At 38.2% G+C, this 15,075-nt stretch overlaps 1 protein-coding gene across 12 annotated transcripts in view; it reads left to right on the forward strand.

Moving 5' to 3' along the window:
• MAGI2 (membrane associated guanylate kinase, WW and PDZ domain containing 2) overlaps window positions 1-15,075 on the forward strand; it is a 1,460,538-nt gene that overhangs the window by 930,153 nt on the left and 515,310 nt on the right. For all 12 annotated transcript variants that reach the window (XM_070787194.1, XM_070787197.1, XM_070787196.1 and 9 more), the window contains one exon: window positions 11,115-11,325. In XM_070787194.1, coding sequence (XP_070643295.1) covers window positions 11,115-11,325 — 211 coding nt within the window. The remainder of the gene's footprint in view (window positions 1-11,114; window positions 11,326-15,075) is intronic.

A 15,075-nucleotide genomic window follows, 5' to 3' on the forward strand; every position in this document is an offset into this window, starting at 1 on the left:
ATCTCAAAAATCAGCAGCATAGTTACTCATACCCTAACTTTCCCTAATTCTATTTTATTCTAGGCTTGTCTTTCTTTCATATTCTCAAATATTAAAATTAAATATTAGTTAAAATATCAGGAAAAAAATACACTTTTAACATTGCCACAGTGTTTAAGGGCCACCCTTCCTCATTCTCATACCATACATAAAAAGAAATTATAGTGCTTTGTTTTTAGAACTTAGAGACACTTTAGGAGAACTAAGGAATCAGAAAAATACCAACTACAAGTCAGTAATCAGTGTGCATAGAAACACCTCAGAAAGAGCAGAAAATATAACCACCTTTGCTTACGGGATTGCTGGAGCACTGGGGGTAGAAACAGGAGAGAAACAGCTTTGCACTGTTTTTCTTCTCTGTACATTTGGATTTGGTCCCAGTGCATGTTTTACTACATCAAAAAAGTAATTATTATTTTTTTTCTAAATGATGAGTTAGTATTCACTAACCATTCAATGTGCAAATATTTTGGCACCCATATTATAATTCCTCTTCTCATTTGAGAAGATTAGGAAAAGCAAGGAAAATTGGTAAGAGTGGTGTTTGAGCAATGAGCTAGGACATTGACTTATTTCAGTCAACTGGCTGCATAGAATGCAGGTGGCCACTGCGTGACAGCTTCCTTTCTGAAGGCAGAATGTCCTCCATTTTCACAATAGAAAATAATCTATAGGATGGCCATATGAAAAATCAATTACAATGATATTTTTCTCCTGTCCAAGAGTCAACCCTAATATATTCATTTATTTACAAGAGCCTATATTTCAAATTCCAAAAACTTCAGCTTCTAGCAGTAAAGCAAGCATGTTATGACAGCCTCCACTCCATCCTACCCCTATGACAATACAATAAGTCTTTATATCAACCTAACAAACATACTTTTTGATGAGACTGCCAAGTTTGCAGGAAACTAAGGAAAATCTTCCGGAGAAGGCAATGGCACCCCACTCCAGTACCTTTGCCTAGAAAATCCCATGGATGGAGGAGCCTGGTGGGCTGTAGTCCATGGGGTCGCTAGAGTTGGGCATGACTGAGCGACTTCACTCTCACTTTTCACTTTCATGCATTGGAGAAGGAAATGGCAACCCACTCCAGTGTTCTTGCCTGGAGAATCCCAGGGACAGAGGAGCCTAGTGGGCTGCCCTCTCTGGGGTCACACAGAGTCGGACACGACTGAGGTGACTTAGCAGCAGCAGCAGCAAGGAAAATCTTCAAGCCCCACCACTTTCACCACTATGGTCACTACCATAGTGTTACCAAAGTGAACAAGAATCTGGAGCTGTCTATTAGATTTGAAAACCAAGCTTACCCTGAGTCTACATTAGGAGAAAGCCTTGGACTAATAAAAAATAGAAGAGCTGTGTCTCTGATTATGATTTTAATCAGTACCCTCAAAGGTACGAAAGCCAAGTTCATAGCTCAGTAGCAGTCCCTGGCACCTAGCAAAATCAAATGTAGAACTCTGCAGGAAAACATACAGAACTTGGAAAAAATGTGTGATTTCTGAAGATTATTTTCCCTCCTTTAAATGAGTTAACACCACAGAAAGTTTCGACTGAGGAAGAAAAGCTCAATTTGTGCACACACCTTTTAAAGAAGATTTAGCTTTATGTGCATCTTTCTTTGTTAAGAAATTGCATTGTTTTTTGAAACACCTGTCTTAAAAATCATATGAAATTGACCATACTTCTTGTTTCTATGGGGAGAAACCATTTAAGTTGCTTGACTGATTGAACTCTACAGTTTATCTAGTGTTCTATGTAGTACACTGCTAAGTCGATTCAGTCGTGTCCGACTCTGTGCGACCCCATAGATGGCAGCCCACCAGGCCCCGCCGTCCCTGGGAATCTCCAGGCAAGAACACTGGAGTGGGTTGCCATTTACTCCTCCAACGCATGAAAGTGAAAAGTGAAAATGAAGTCACTCAGTCCTGTCTGACTCTTAGCGACGCCATGGACTGCAGCCTACCAGGCTCCTCCGTCCATGGGATTTTCCAGGCAAGAGTACTGGAGTGGGGTTGCCATTGCCTTCTCCACTATGTAGTATAACTCACATATAAAAATATATAACATTTACTGAGCACCTACTATGTTCCAGTAGTTTACTGTTCTACACAATATATATACATGTCTTATCTAATCCTTATGTAATGTAATGTTACTCCACTTAAGGAAATTGAGGCAGGCACAGAGTGAGTTAAATGACTTGCCCAACAGCACACCGAGAAGTACAGATTCAAACACAATCTGAAGGACAGATTCAAAACCCAATTGCTAAGACACCAGACTTAGCAATTATATTCTACTGCTCCTTGTGGAGTGTTTATTGCTATCTGAGAACAGTTAAACAAAAAGAAAAAAATAATCTCAAATTATTCCTATTCTCTTTCCTTATAAGCTACAAACATGTTCCTCAACCATTTTTTCCCATTAAATGTCCTTTAACTATGCTTATTTCCCAAAAATAACATAAAGACAGAAGAAAGAAGTTATTAGATTTATTAAAATTTGTCACAGAGCCATTAAAAATATAAATCATAGAGCTCTCTCACAGGATATAGCAAGTTTTGAAAATTCACATTTTATGACTATTCAAAGAAATAAAATCAACAATTTCCTATCTGGCTTTGAAATATTATGTTCCCTTATTTCAAAGGAAGGCAATTACAGAAAGCTTAACATTAACTATATGCACAGACCATGTCAAATGAAAATATGGATAAGGTATAAAATAGGCAATCTTCTTGAAATGTTTTATCTTGGTTTCTGATTATCCTTTAATAAAACTCAGTAGGGACATTCAAAGCCATGGTATTCTGATTTATTGTTAGCCTTGCATCCTAAAGGCAATGTGTTAGATACTGCTAGAGCAATAAACATGTAAGTAAATGGAATGACTACTATACATATGTAATATCAAAACCTTTGACTGGACCAGAACTGTAGAATTTATGTGAACTGTACTGAGTGCAAAAATGCATTCATTTAACTCTCTTCCCATTAAATGTTTTTTAGTCCCTATACTGTGTACAGATCTTTGAGCTCTTCTGAATATCTTATGGGAAGAAGGAAATTATTTGCTGAATCCAAAGAAATTATATTTAATTCTTCACAGAAATAAAATTATACACAAATCTTGTTTTTTATAGGTCATTGCTTTTAAGACTGTATATTATCAACACCTATGCTATCTCAAAGTTTCCACAGAATTTCTAGGAAATACAACAGTCCTAGTCAAAGGGAAATTTTTTAAAATTATTGTCATTCTCTAAAAATAGATATTCATTCTTTATTGAAATGATTTTTGTTTTATTGTTAGGGCAAAAATAACCCCCTCCTCTGGTTTGCAAGGCATCTAATGGACCTAGAAACTCAAAATGAAATGCTCAAAACTGCCAGTGTTTGATAAAGTGTGTTCACTTGAGCAGCAAGCATCTTGGGGGAAATTCATTTACATATCCAAAAAATTAATGTTTGGATTTAACAATAAAACCATGCTAAGAAACGTGTCATGGAGGTTTAAAAGGTCAGTTCTATATGACCACTTCCTAATCAAAAAATACTTTCAAACCACTATGAAAGAAAAACATGCATGGGGTTATTTGCCTCTTTCTCCTTAGTCAGAATTTAAATAGTCTAAGGTTTCTCAAGTCATAGATTTGACACATATGAGATCTGTGTTAAGGCATATTTGCACGCATATAATTTTAAGCTAAACTTCATGAGAGGGGAAGAATGTTAGCAAGAATGGCTACACATACATCTTGGTAAAATCTGTTCTTTCCCATCCCTAATTACTAAAAGTTTATTATGGTGATATATCCAGACAATGAAATATTATTTAGTGCTGAAAATAAATGAACTATAAAACTATTAAAAGACATCAAGCAAACTTAAATGTGTTTTACTAAATAAAAGAAGCCAATCTGAAACATTTATGTGTCCGACTGATTGCGACCCCATGGACTGTATGTAGCCTACCATGCTCCTCTGTCCATGGGATTTTCCAGGCAAGAGTACTGGAGTGGGTTGCCATTTCCTTCTCCAGAGGATCTTCCTGACCCAGGGATCAAATCCAGGTCTGCCACATTGTAGGCAGATGCTTTACCGTCTGAGCCACCAGGGAAGTCCTATATACTATATAATATTCTGGAAAAGGTTAAACTATGGAGACAGTGAAAACACCAATGGTTTCCAAGAGTTAGAGGGGCAAGATGGATGAAAGCCAAGCACAGAGGATTTTTAGAGCGGTCAAACCACCCTGTATATTTCAGTGGTGGCTATGTATCATTACACAGTTGTTAAGACCCATAAAATATACATGGAGAAGGCAATGGCAACCCTACTCCAGTACTCTTGCCTGGAAAATCCCATGGGCGGAGGAGCCTGGTAGGCTGCAGTCCATGGGGTCGCTAAGAGTTGGACACGACTAAGGGATTTCACTTTCATTTTTCACTTTCATGCATTGGAGAAGGAAATGGCAACCCACTCCAGTGTTCTTGCCTGGAGAATATTGGTTCAGTGGATTGTGAGGTAAACGTGTCTATATACTGTTTAATGAATTGAATTGTGTCCCCCCACCACCCCCCGCCCTCGCCAACATTCATATGTTGAAATCCAAACCACCAAAATCTCAGAAAATGAACTTATTTCCTATTTGGAAATAGGATGAGGCTATCTTAACTAAGTAGTAGTAGTAATCAGTTCTACTAATAAAATAGTAGATCAGTAGGGTGGGTCCCTGACTGAGGATGACTAGTGTCCTTCAAAAAGGGAAATTAGACAAGTATCCAGGTAGCGTACCATATGAAGATTGGAGTTAATGTTGCTACAAACCAGGAGATAATCAGAAGCCAGCAGAGAAGCCTGGAACAGACCCTCCTGTAGCACCTTCAGAGGGAGCATAGCCCTGCTGGTGAACACTTGTTCTAGGGTTTCTGTAAAAATAAATTTGTATTAAGTCATACAGTTTTGTTCTATGTTGTTATCACAGGACTAGGAAACTAATACAGTTTGAACCACAGTCTCCTTAACTGCCCACTGCCTAGCCTAGTTCTTAGCAGTTAGCAAGGTCTCAACAGATGCTTAATTAATGAATTAATGCAATTTTCCTGGTACACAAGGTAGGAAATAGGATGTCGGTTTCTTTGCTGACTGTTAAATAACGGAGATTCTCCGACAGCTGCCGCGGGTACTCTTGTTTCCATGTGTCCTATCACCTCCCTAATATTGTGTGCAGCTCTTTTGTGCCATTGAATACCCCTCCCTAAATCTCTGTGGTAGTACCCTGTTGAGTATCCCTCAGTAAATCACTGTGACAGTACCTATATCATTATCCATTGTGAGGAAACATGTCCTTTCCACCCCTCATGTTGTCTTGCATATCAGAGGGTACTTAATTTGCATTCCACCAGTTGCTTGACTTACCCTGCCCAAAAGAGGTAGAGTGACTTCTCTGAGTGCTACATCTTTGAAGGATAATTCTGGGCCTGCTTTGCCCAATTCCTCTTTTTTTTTTTTTTTAAATCCCTCTGAATATTCCGCATGGCTCTTCTAGAAACAGGTTCTATGTCTGTGTGGGAAACCTGCCCTAATTCAGTACTGTCTTGGGCATACTGGCTTGATTCTACATTTCACCAGAAGTCCTTGACTCTCACCATAAACTGTATCCCTAGATTAGCCTTTATGAGCAGTAAATGTTGGAAATGTTGTGATTCTCCTTTTGCTTTATTCATTTTTTCTCTTATTTTGTTCAGATAAAGAAAGCAAGTGCTGCTTATTACTTGCCTCTCAAACCAATTCTTAATAACCTGATAAAAATAGCTTTTTTCTCTCCCCCATTAAACTCATTAAATATCTTGCACATTGTAGATATTAAATTCATGTTTGCTAATGTAACAATTGATTGATTAGATAAAAATAAAGGAATGAATGGATAAATGAGTTAAACTGGGAGAACTTGGCTCAGTGATCTCTCGTACATTAATAAATATAATTACTGACATCTCCATTTTTCAGAGTGAAAAGGGGGACCTCCTGGGAACTGAAGACCTTCTGGGATTAAGTGCAACTGTGACCTGAACCCCCAGTGCTTTACTCTGTATGTGTGTTAGTTACTCAGTCGTGTGTGACTCTTTGCAACCCCACGAACTGTAGCCCTCCAGGCTTCTCTGTCCATGGAATTCGCCAGGCAAGAATAGTGGAGTGGATTGCCATTCCCTTCTTCAGAGGATCTTCCCAACACAGGAATCAGACTCTGGTCTCCTGCATTGCAGGAAGAGTATTTACCATTTGAGCTACAGAGAAGTCCCGTTTCTCAGGAGATGTCTCACATTTCTCTGGAAAATATAGTTATCAAGATGAGAAAAAAAGAATGGTTGTTCATAGCTAATCTTTGACTTTATCTGTCAGGATATTCTGTATTTTCTTTTTATTTGCTCATTTAATTCATTCCAACTTGGCTTTCCCACCTACCACTTCACTATAACTACTCCCATATCTGGTACCTAATATCACCAGTGACCTCTATATCATTAATTTCACTAGATTTTACATCCTTATCTTTCTGTTGGCCTGCTTAGAGGTTTTGGCCACAGATAAGTGTTTACTTCTCACTGTCCTTTGCTTGGCTTGTGTGGCATGAAGATCAACTGGTTTTTCTGTTACTTCCCTGGCTGTTCTCTCCTGATCATTCTCTCACTCACTGTTAAATGTTGGAGTTTCTCAGCCAGCTCTCCGAGGTATTCTTGTTTCCACTTGCTGAACTGTCTCTCTGGCAATTTCATTCACCCCTGTGGTTTAAATTATAATACAATTTAGCCATGAAAGTGAAAATGAAAGTCGCTCAGGCATGTCCGACTGTTTGCAGCCCCATGGACTATACAGTCCATAGAATTCTCCAAGCCAGAATACTCAAGTGTGTAGCCTTTCCCTTCTCCAGGGGATCTTCCCAACCCAGGGATCAAACCCACGTCCCCTGCATTTCAGGCAGATTCTTTACCAGCTGAGCCACAAGGGAGGCCCATAGTCTAGCCATATGCTGTTGTCTTTTAAATTTGATGGATTCCCTAAGAACTCTCTGACTTGACATCTCCATTGTGATTTTGACATGAACCTCCATCTCTTGTGCCTAAAATTATACCCACTGGTTTCCCCACTCCTGACAGATTCTTGCTGCTCCTCTCATGGTGCTTAGCCCAGTGAATTGCTTTCCCCCTTTGGGTTTACCGTGACTTCTTATTTGCCCTTATCTGTCCATTTGTTTAATCATATCAAATCTATATTCTAATTTCATTTTTCAGTTCATAGAAGAGCCATGCCATTGACACTATCATCTCTTGTCTCAATCACAAAAAATAACTCCCCACTGGTCTGTGAATATCTACTGTTAATACTTTCAAACCCCCAGAATAGCTAGGAGGATCTAGAGAATGAAAATCTACTTGTGTCATCCCCTTGATTAAGACACATCAGTACCTTCTCATTACTCTCCGGGTACAGTTCCAAACTCTGAGCATGCTTTCTAACGCTAATCCATTCCTTGCTTGTCTGTTTCTTTCTCCTTTACCTTCCTCTGAAAGAAGTCTCTTGACTCCATTTTCTAGTCTCAGATTTGTTAGCACACTGGAAAAGGGGCTTTCCTTGATTCTTTATGTAAGGTTAGATAAATGCATATACATGAGGTCTCATCTTTCCCTTTGGTAACATTCATCACACTTAAAATTGCTTAAAGACTGCACATCTTGACATATTTCAAGTTCCATGAGAGCAGGGATCATGCCTTTCTTGTTTGCTTTTCTGTCCTTGGTGCCTGACGCCAACCGAGTGTTTAATAAATATTAAGTGAACATTGAATAAATGAATATGTTCAGATCATGACCTTGCATTTTCACTTTTCAAATGTATCATGACATTTGGAAATACCAGAGAACAGTATGCTTCTTATATTGATAATTACATGTTGTAATAAGGTATAAGGAAGAACCTAAAGAGAAGAGTGCCTTCTCTTGCTGTTTCTTTCCTGAACAATTTACAAAGGTCAAATCTGTATGGAGAATCAGGTGGAAGACTACATCACTAAGGAATATATTATTTTCATAAAATCCTCTTTTATGAAGAAGAAACATCAAAAACTTGTAAAATGTTCGTATCCTTTCTAATTCCTAAAGATACTTCATATTGCTCTCTGAGATTGACACACACACAGAAAAAATTGATCCAAGCTGTTGATTAAGACGATAAGTACATTCTACTTTAGTTTACTCTTCTTATATTGCTTTTATTAATTTTAAAGTTATAAAAACAGTAGCCAACTAATGCAGAGGTATGTAAAAAAAAATCTCCCACTTCCATCCAATTTTACTGCTTTGGGGTTACTCAAAGTTGAAAAATCTATTGTACATCTTTCCATCGTCTTATGATTATAAGCATAATTATACATGTATCTAACTTGGTGTTTGCTTATTTAAAAAAATAGAATTAATAGTGTACATGCATTATTCTTCAACTTAGATTATTCTTTAAACAATAATGATTGGCATATTTTCCAGGTTGTAGGTCTTTACACTACATAATTTTCCATGGTATTGATAACCACAATTTATTTAACAATTTTCTCATTGATAGGCGTCCAAATCATTTCCAGGTCTTTGCTGCTACAGACAAATATACGGATAGAATAAGCATTATTTCCACCTTTATTTCTAGAAGATATTTCTCAAACAGGTTACTGAGGCAGACCATATATGTATTTGTATATTTTTTAATGTTAATAGTTATAAATTAGGTTCCCAAACAGTTGTGAATTTCCTGTTTCCAAGAGGGCTGCCTTATCATGAGATTGGCATTGTATGTCAGTAGTATCTCCTTCCAGTTTCTGGGTTAAGCCATCCCCACTACACCTTCTGCTGTGAAGAAGTCATATGATCCTCACTGCAGGTGGATTGGTTCTCTGTTCTCAGCTACTTTCCAAGTCTCCACCAGAACATACTTGGACTTCTGCATGATGCCCATGTCAAAGGGAAGTCTTCAGAGTAGTACTTGCCAAATGTATTCATCCACTTATTTCTGACACCCTGATGGAAATTTGGAACAAATCTGCAGGAAACAGTCCTCCCAAAGTTCCAAACTAAAGTATTCCACAGACCACCTCTGCTTTTGGCTCCCTTGATCTTTTCTGTGGTTTCCCTCTTTGTACACTACCACACCCCAGTCTGAAACCTAAATATAGTGGTGCTGAATCCCTGAATGAACTAAGGAAGATCTGAAATCTAAACATTTCCCCTTTGGACTTCTCTTTCAACTGCCTTCTTAACTTGCAGGAAATTTCTCTGAACCTGAGCTTTCCGAAGGTAAGATTTAAAACACATGCTAATAATGAATTTTCAATATAATATTTTCTTCTTTTTTAAGAATCTGTCTTTAACAAATACTATAAGTTTCCTGAAATATGATCATCCTTCTTTTAACTATATTATGCAGGGTTTATTTTTCTAAATTTAAAAAAAAAGTCTTCTCCTTATCTCTCCCTACTTGGAGGTCTATACTCTGATTTAATCATCATGATATATCAGATGCTGTCTTCTGGTAGCATCTGAGAAATACTTGGGTTGGATACATGGGTGATATGCATTCAGAACTTCTGCATGTTTAAGAGTGACTTTCTTTTGTATAGATGGATAATATTTTGGTAAAGTTCTTGGCCTGCTATACTTTTCTTCTCCTCAAGTTACTACAGATATTATCTTACTATCTTTGAGCTTTGAGTATTACAAGTGAAAGTTCTGATGATCTTCTATTCCTCTTTTTTGGGGTAAGTTTCTTCAGTATGGAAGCTGGTAAAGTTGCTTTTTAACATTGGAGTTTGGAAATCTCACCTAGATGTGTTTAGGTGAAATGTATGCTTCATTAATTTGGCCTCAGATACAGTGAACCATTTTAATTGGCAGACTCCTATGTCTCTTCATCTTAGGTAAATTTTAGTCTATTTTTATTGAATTTTTATTTTTTCTCCATGTGTTCCTGTTCATCATTCTGGATCTCATATCGTTTGCAAGTTGATATCCTTGGGTCTCAACATCTGATATCCTTGGGTCTTCCAAGCATTTTATTGTTTCTCTTAAAATGTACATTTCTTTTAGTTTTTGCTCTGTTGGATTAGTTTTCTATCGCAGCCGTAACAATTTACCACACATCTAGTGGCTTAAGATTGAAGGCAAAAGGAGAAGGGAGCAGCAGAGGATGAGATGGTTAGATAGCATCACCAACTCAATGGACATGATTTCGAGCAAACTCTGGGAGGTGGTGGAAGACAGGGAAGACAGTCCATGGGGTCGCAAAGAATCGACATGACTTGGTGACTGAACAACAACAGTGGCCTAAAGCAGTGCGTATTTTTTTATCATACTGCTCTGTAGGTTAGAAGTCTGAAATGGGTCTCACGGGGCTAAATCAAGATTTCTAAAAGACTGTGTTATTTTCTAGAGACTCTAGAAGAAAATCCATGATTTTGCTTGCCAGCTTCTAAAGGTCACCCACACTTCTTGCTGGTGTTGGATCCCCTTCTGTCTTCAAAATCAGCAGCAATGCATTTCTTTGGCCAACGCTTCTCTTCAATAGTCATATCTCCCTCTTATAGTCCTTTTCTGCTTTCTTTGTGTACTTGTAAAGACCCTGTCATTACAGCAAGCCCACCTGAATAATTGAAGATGATCTCCCAATCTCAAGGCCCTTAATTTAATTGATCCTGCAAATCTTCTTTTGCCATATAAGGTAACAATCACATGTTCCAGGCCGTAGGGTACAGGCATCCCTAGGGATTCATTGCTCTGTCTACCACACCTATATAATGACATGGTCCTCCAATTTAGTCATCAGGTTTAATTAGTTGAAGAATAGACTAGAATGGTGAATGAAAGAGGAACTCAGATAGGCCTGCTGATAATTTTCAGAGGTGGTTACAATTATGCTTTTTCTGTTAGCTTTCAGAGAGCTCATTCCCCAGTGAGCATAGTCCATACTCACTCAGAAGTTACAGTGGCTGGAGTGACTAACCATGTACCCTTGTTCTCTTGTAGAATCCAGTGAACCTGAAGACAAGAGTGCAGGTGCCTCAGGGGAGACACCCTCCCAGCCTTATCCTGCACCAGTGTACAGTCAGCCCGAGGAGGTGAAGGAGCAGATGGATGACGCGAAACCAACTAAACCTGAGGAGAATGAGGACTCAGACCCATTGCCTGACAACTGGGAAATGGCTTATACAGAGAAGGGTGAAGTCTACTTCATTGAGTGAGTCTCACACATTTCTCTGAACATTTCACAAAGATCATAGCAGTATATATATGATGTAACAGATGGAGAGGTGGGTCAGAGTAATTTGAATTTTATTGATCATAATATTACCTTCTTTGTGAGAGAATAATGGGATGGCACCTTGATACAGCTAAAGATTCTAGATTACAGCTATAAACCAAATAATGAATTAAATAGTGCCACTGTAAAATTTGTTGCAGTCATGACTGAGGAGGCAAATATCCATGTGATGTTACTTTTGAATTGGAAATAGGGAGGAAATGCTTACTCTACCCTTCCAAGACATCTGTGTAGCTCAAATGAGATAATCCCCATCTTTTAAATGAAATTGCTAGAAACCTCCACCATCATGTCCAATGGTTTGATCGAATGCCAACTATTGAGAGCCAAATACTTGCTAATCACAAATGACAATATTTTAAGCATTTGACCCTAAGGTCAGCTGTCAATAAAATCATGTGTTTGGTATAGTTTGCCATATTTATTTTTATTATATCCCATTCTATTTATTGCTTACCTTTTTATGATTTACCAAGGAAAATGAAGGGCTAATTCTGAACTAACTAGTGATGCATACTCGGTCTAATCTTTCCTTTCACTGGGGATGTTGTTTCCCCAAACTCAGTTTTTATATATTTTATTAACAGCATGGTCTAGCTTTCCTTTTCTTTTTCTTTTTGGAGTAGAACAACTTTTTTAACCCCCTGAGTTGAGGATCGTGGCTAAATATTAAATTGTTGATGTGCATGAGACAATCAAAATGTCCATTAGAAAGGTAAAAAACTAAATATATAGTAAATGAACAACAATCCTTATTCCCGCAAAGCTGTAGAAGACTCAGAGGGAAACATTAACAGAATCTGAAGTTTTCAGTTCAGATAGTAGATAAAAATATGTGAACTCTTGATTACTCAAGAAAAATATTAAAACTAGATTTTCTTTCCAAACCTGGAGTGATTTGTGACTTAGATCTCCATAGGCAGAACTCAGTTGTGAAATTGAAATGTTACCACATGCCAATATTTAATTTTCACTTGAAAACTTTATAACATGTGGCCAAGGGAATACATAATCAGGTAATTACTTGGTGCTCTGCTTGACTCCACCATGGATGAGAAATGCATAAAATACATTGCTACCATTCACCTTTTGACAAATCTTATAAGTTACAAAAAAAGAATAAAACTCTCTTGCATATTTCTTATGGCTATAATCAATGACCCACAGGCATCCTTTTATCAATTAATTGGAAAAGAGAAGGTCATACAGAATTTTTTAAATGTTTGAGTGTATTTATATCAAAAACATAATTTTGTTATCAATAAGCTTAGCATAGCACCATTTCAGGCCAGAAATCAAAGTATAAACCTAGATATGAGGTCTCACATTGGTGTTCAGAACAGTTGTTTAGAACAGGGGGACTGACTACCCACACGTTTTTATTGCATAATATAGGCAGAGTAAGACTATGTGGAAATAATAAAAGAAAAACAGCATTGCAAGTTGATGAAAGAACTGTTTCCTTACCGTGCTTTCAATAATGCAATTATAAAAACCTCCTTTTTTTGTGATTATAAAATAAACTTTCCCCTTTTAACTGCGTCAGATTTGGGGATCGTGGAGAAAAGAGATTCCATAAGACAGAAGCTGTATTTGTGGTTTATAGGAAATGATGAGGCTCTATCAAGATGTGGGAGAAAGGACCAAAATGATTGTTAATATGCTAGTCAGTCATCCAGTATCAGAATCAAAAGACTCATTAGAGTTTGTCCCTGGCCTTAAATTTATTGTCACACTGGGGAAGAAAGAATAAGAGGGATAGTTAAAACAATTAGTCAACCACTCATTTCTGAATTTTGTGATACAATTTCAGTGAAGATACACTTAACGTAGACTTAAGTAATAAAAGAAAGCATTATAGGAAAGGTAAAATAATGTAGACTTGAAAAGTTGGTACTAGGTAAATAGTACATTCCAGGTATAAGAATCACCATTACAAAAACCAGATACTTTATGTGTTAGGAGTAGGGAGAAGATGCCCAGACCTACTATAGAGATGTCAGTTGGTGAAAACCGTGTGAAATGATGGCTCCATTCTCATTTTGCTTGATCATTAGTGCTTTTGAAAAACAAGCAGAGCTTTTTGTTTGTTTATCTTCTTCCCCTACTGCAGGGAAGGATGAATGAATAGTATTAGGAGCAGAGATGGGGTGAGCTGAAAAATTAAAACAAAAAAGAGGAGACAATTTCATTTGCAACATGAATGTTAATGCTAAGGGAGATTCATCCAGAGGTCAAGGAGAGGGAAGAAGCCTGGAGTAAAGGCTGAAGTGAGAAGAGTGTGATGGGAAAGTGATTAAAATTGGAGGCAGGGGCAGATGCCTGCTTAAATAGGTCATTCACAGAATGGAGGTATCCCCTGGCCCACCCTTCATCCTGGACCAGCTTGAAATCTGCCTTTTCTTCCTTCAAAAACCTTAGTTTGACTCATAAGACTCAGTGATATAAGCTCCGGTATCGCAGAGCAGGGAGGGGTCAGGCAGTGTCTTTTTCATCTGGTACCTCATTTTCACACCGTGGCAATCTGTGCTGCCTGTTCCTTTCTCTGTGGCCTACATTTAGCTCTGCTGTACTTCCTTCTCAGTAACTTCCTCCAGACCACTTTCACTCTATCCTCTGGAATGCTCCTTCCTAACTACATTTGACAAACTCAGCACTTCAACCCACAGGTTATCTCTGCTGATGATACTGCAGAGAATCCTTACCTGGATGTAGTCTGTGCTGTAAAAGCCCTGTGGAAACAGGCTGGTAGGGCAGGAGAAGCAACAGCACAGGGACCGTGATGGGCCATTAGGACTTGCTTAGGGACTGAGCCATGATGTGTCCCAGAGTTTCTCGCCAAGAAACTTATAATACTATTTGTAATGTAAAAGTTTGCAGTTCTGAAGCAAAGTCAGAGTAAAGAAAGAAAAAGAAAAGTAGAGTAATTTAAGAGAAAGGTAAAAACAGAAGGAAATGTAGAAGAGGTGGAAAATTAGACAGATTACAGCTCTCTCAGAAGAGAGATGACACCACTGGAAACACTTCTGGTAAAAATATTGTGAGAGCTGCTTAGAGTAATGGGAGTCCCTGGTAGATTAACATGTACTCATTGTTTTTGTTGTTCAGTCACTAAGTTGTGTCCAACCCTTTGTGACACCATGGACTGCAGCACACCAGACTTCCTTGTCCTTCACTATGACTCATGCCCATTGAGTTAGTGATGCCATTGCACTTTACTGAACTTTGTCTCCAATGAAACAAATACTGTAATCAAACATAAGTAAGTGAAACAGAGGAAAAGGACCCTATGGTTCTGTGTATAAAATTTAAATATATTTCTATATTCATTTTTGAGTTGTTGTTTGGTCACTGCAGATCTCATTGACTGCAGCATGCTAGGCTTCCCTATCTTTCTTTCTTCCCAGTCTTTCACCATCTCCAGGTTCAGTTCAGTTCAGTCGCTCAGTCGTGTCTGACTCTTTGCAACCCCATGGACAGCAGCAAGCCAGGCTTCCCTGTCCATCACCAACTCCCAGAGCTTACTCAAACTCATGTCCATCCAGTCGGTGATGCCATCCAACCATCTCATCCATCTTCTGTCATCCACTTCGCCTCCCGCCTTCAATCTTTCCGAGCATCAGGGTCTTTTCCAATGCGTCACTTCTTCACATCAGGTGGCCAAAG

This window comes from Bos indicus, chromosome 4, assembly GCF_029378745.1.
Source record: "Bos indicus isolate NIAB-ARS_2022 breed Sahiwal x Tharparkar chromosome 4, NIAB-ARS_B.indTharparkar_mat_pri_1.0, whole genome shotgun sequence".
In the NCBI taxonomy this organism is placed as follows: Eukaryota; Metazoa; Chordata; class Mammalia; order Artiodactyla; family Bovidae; genus Bos; species Bos indicus.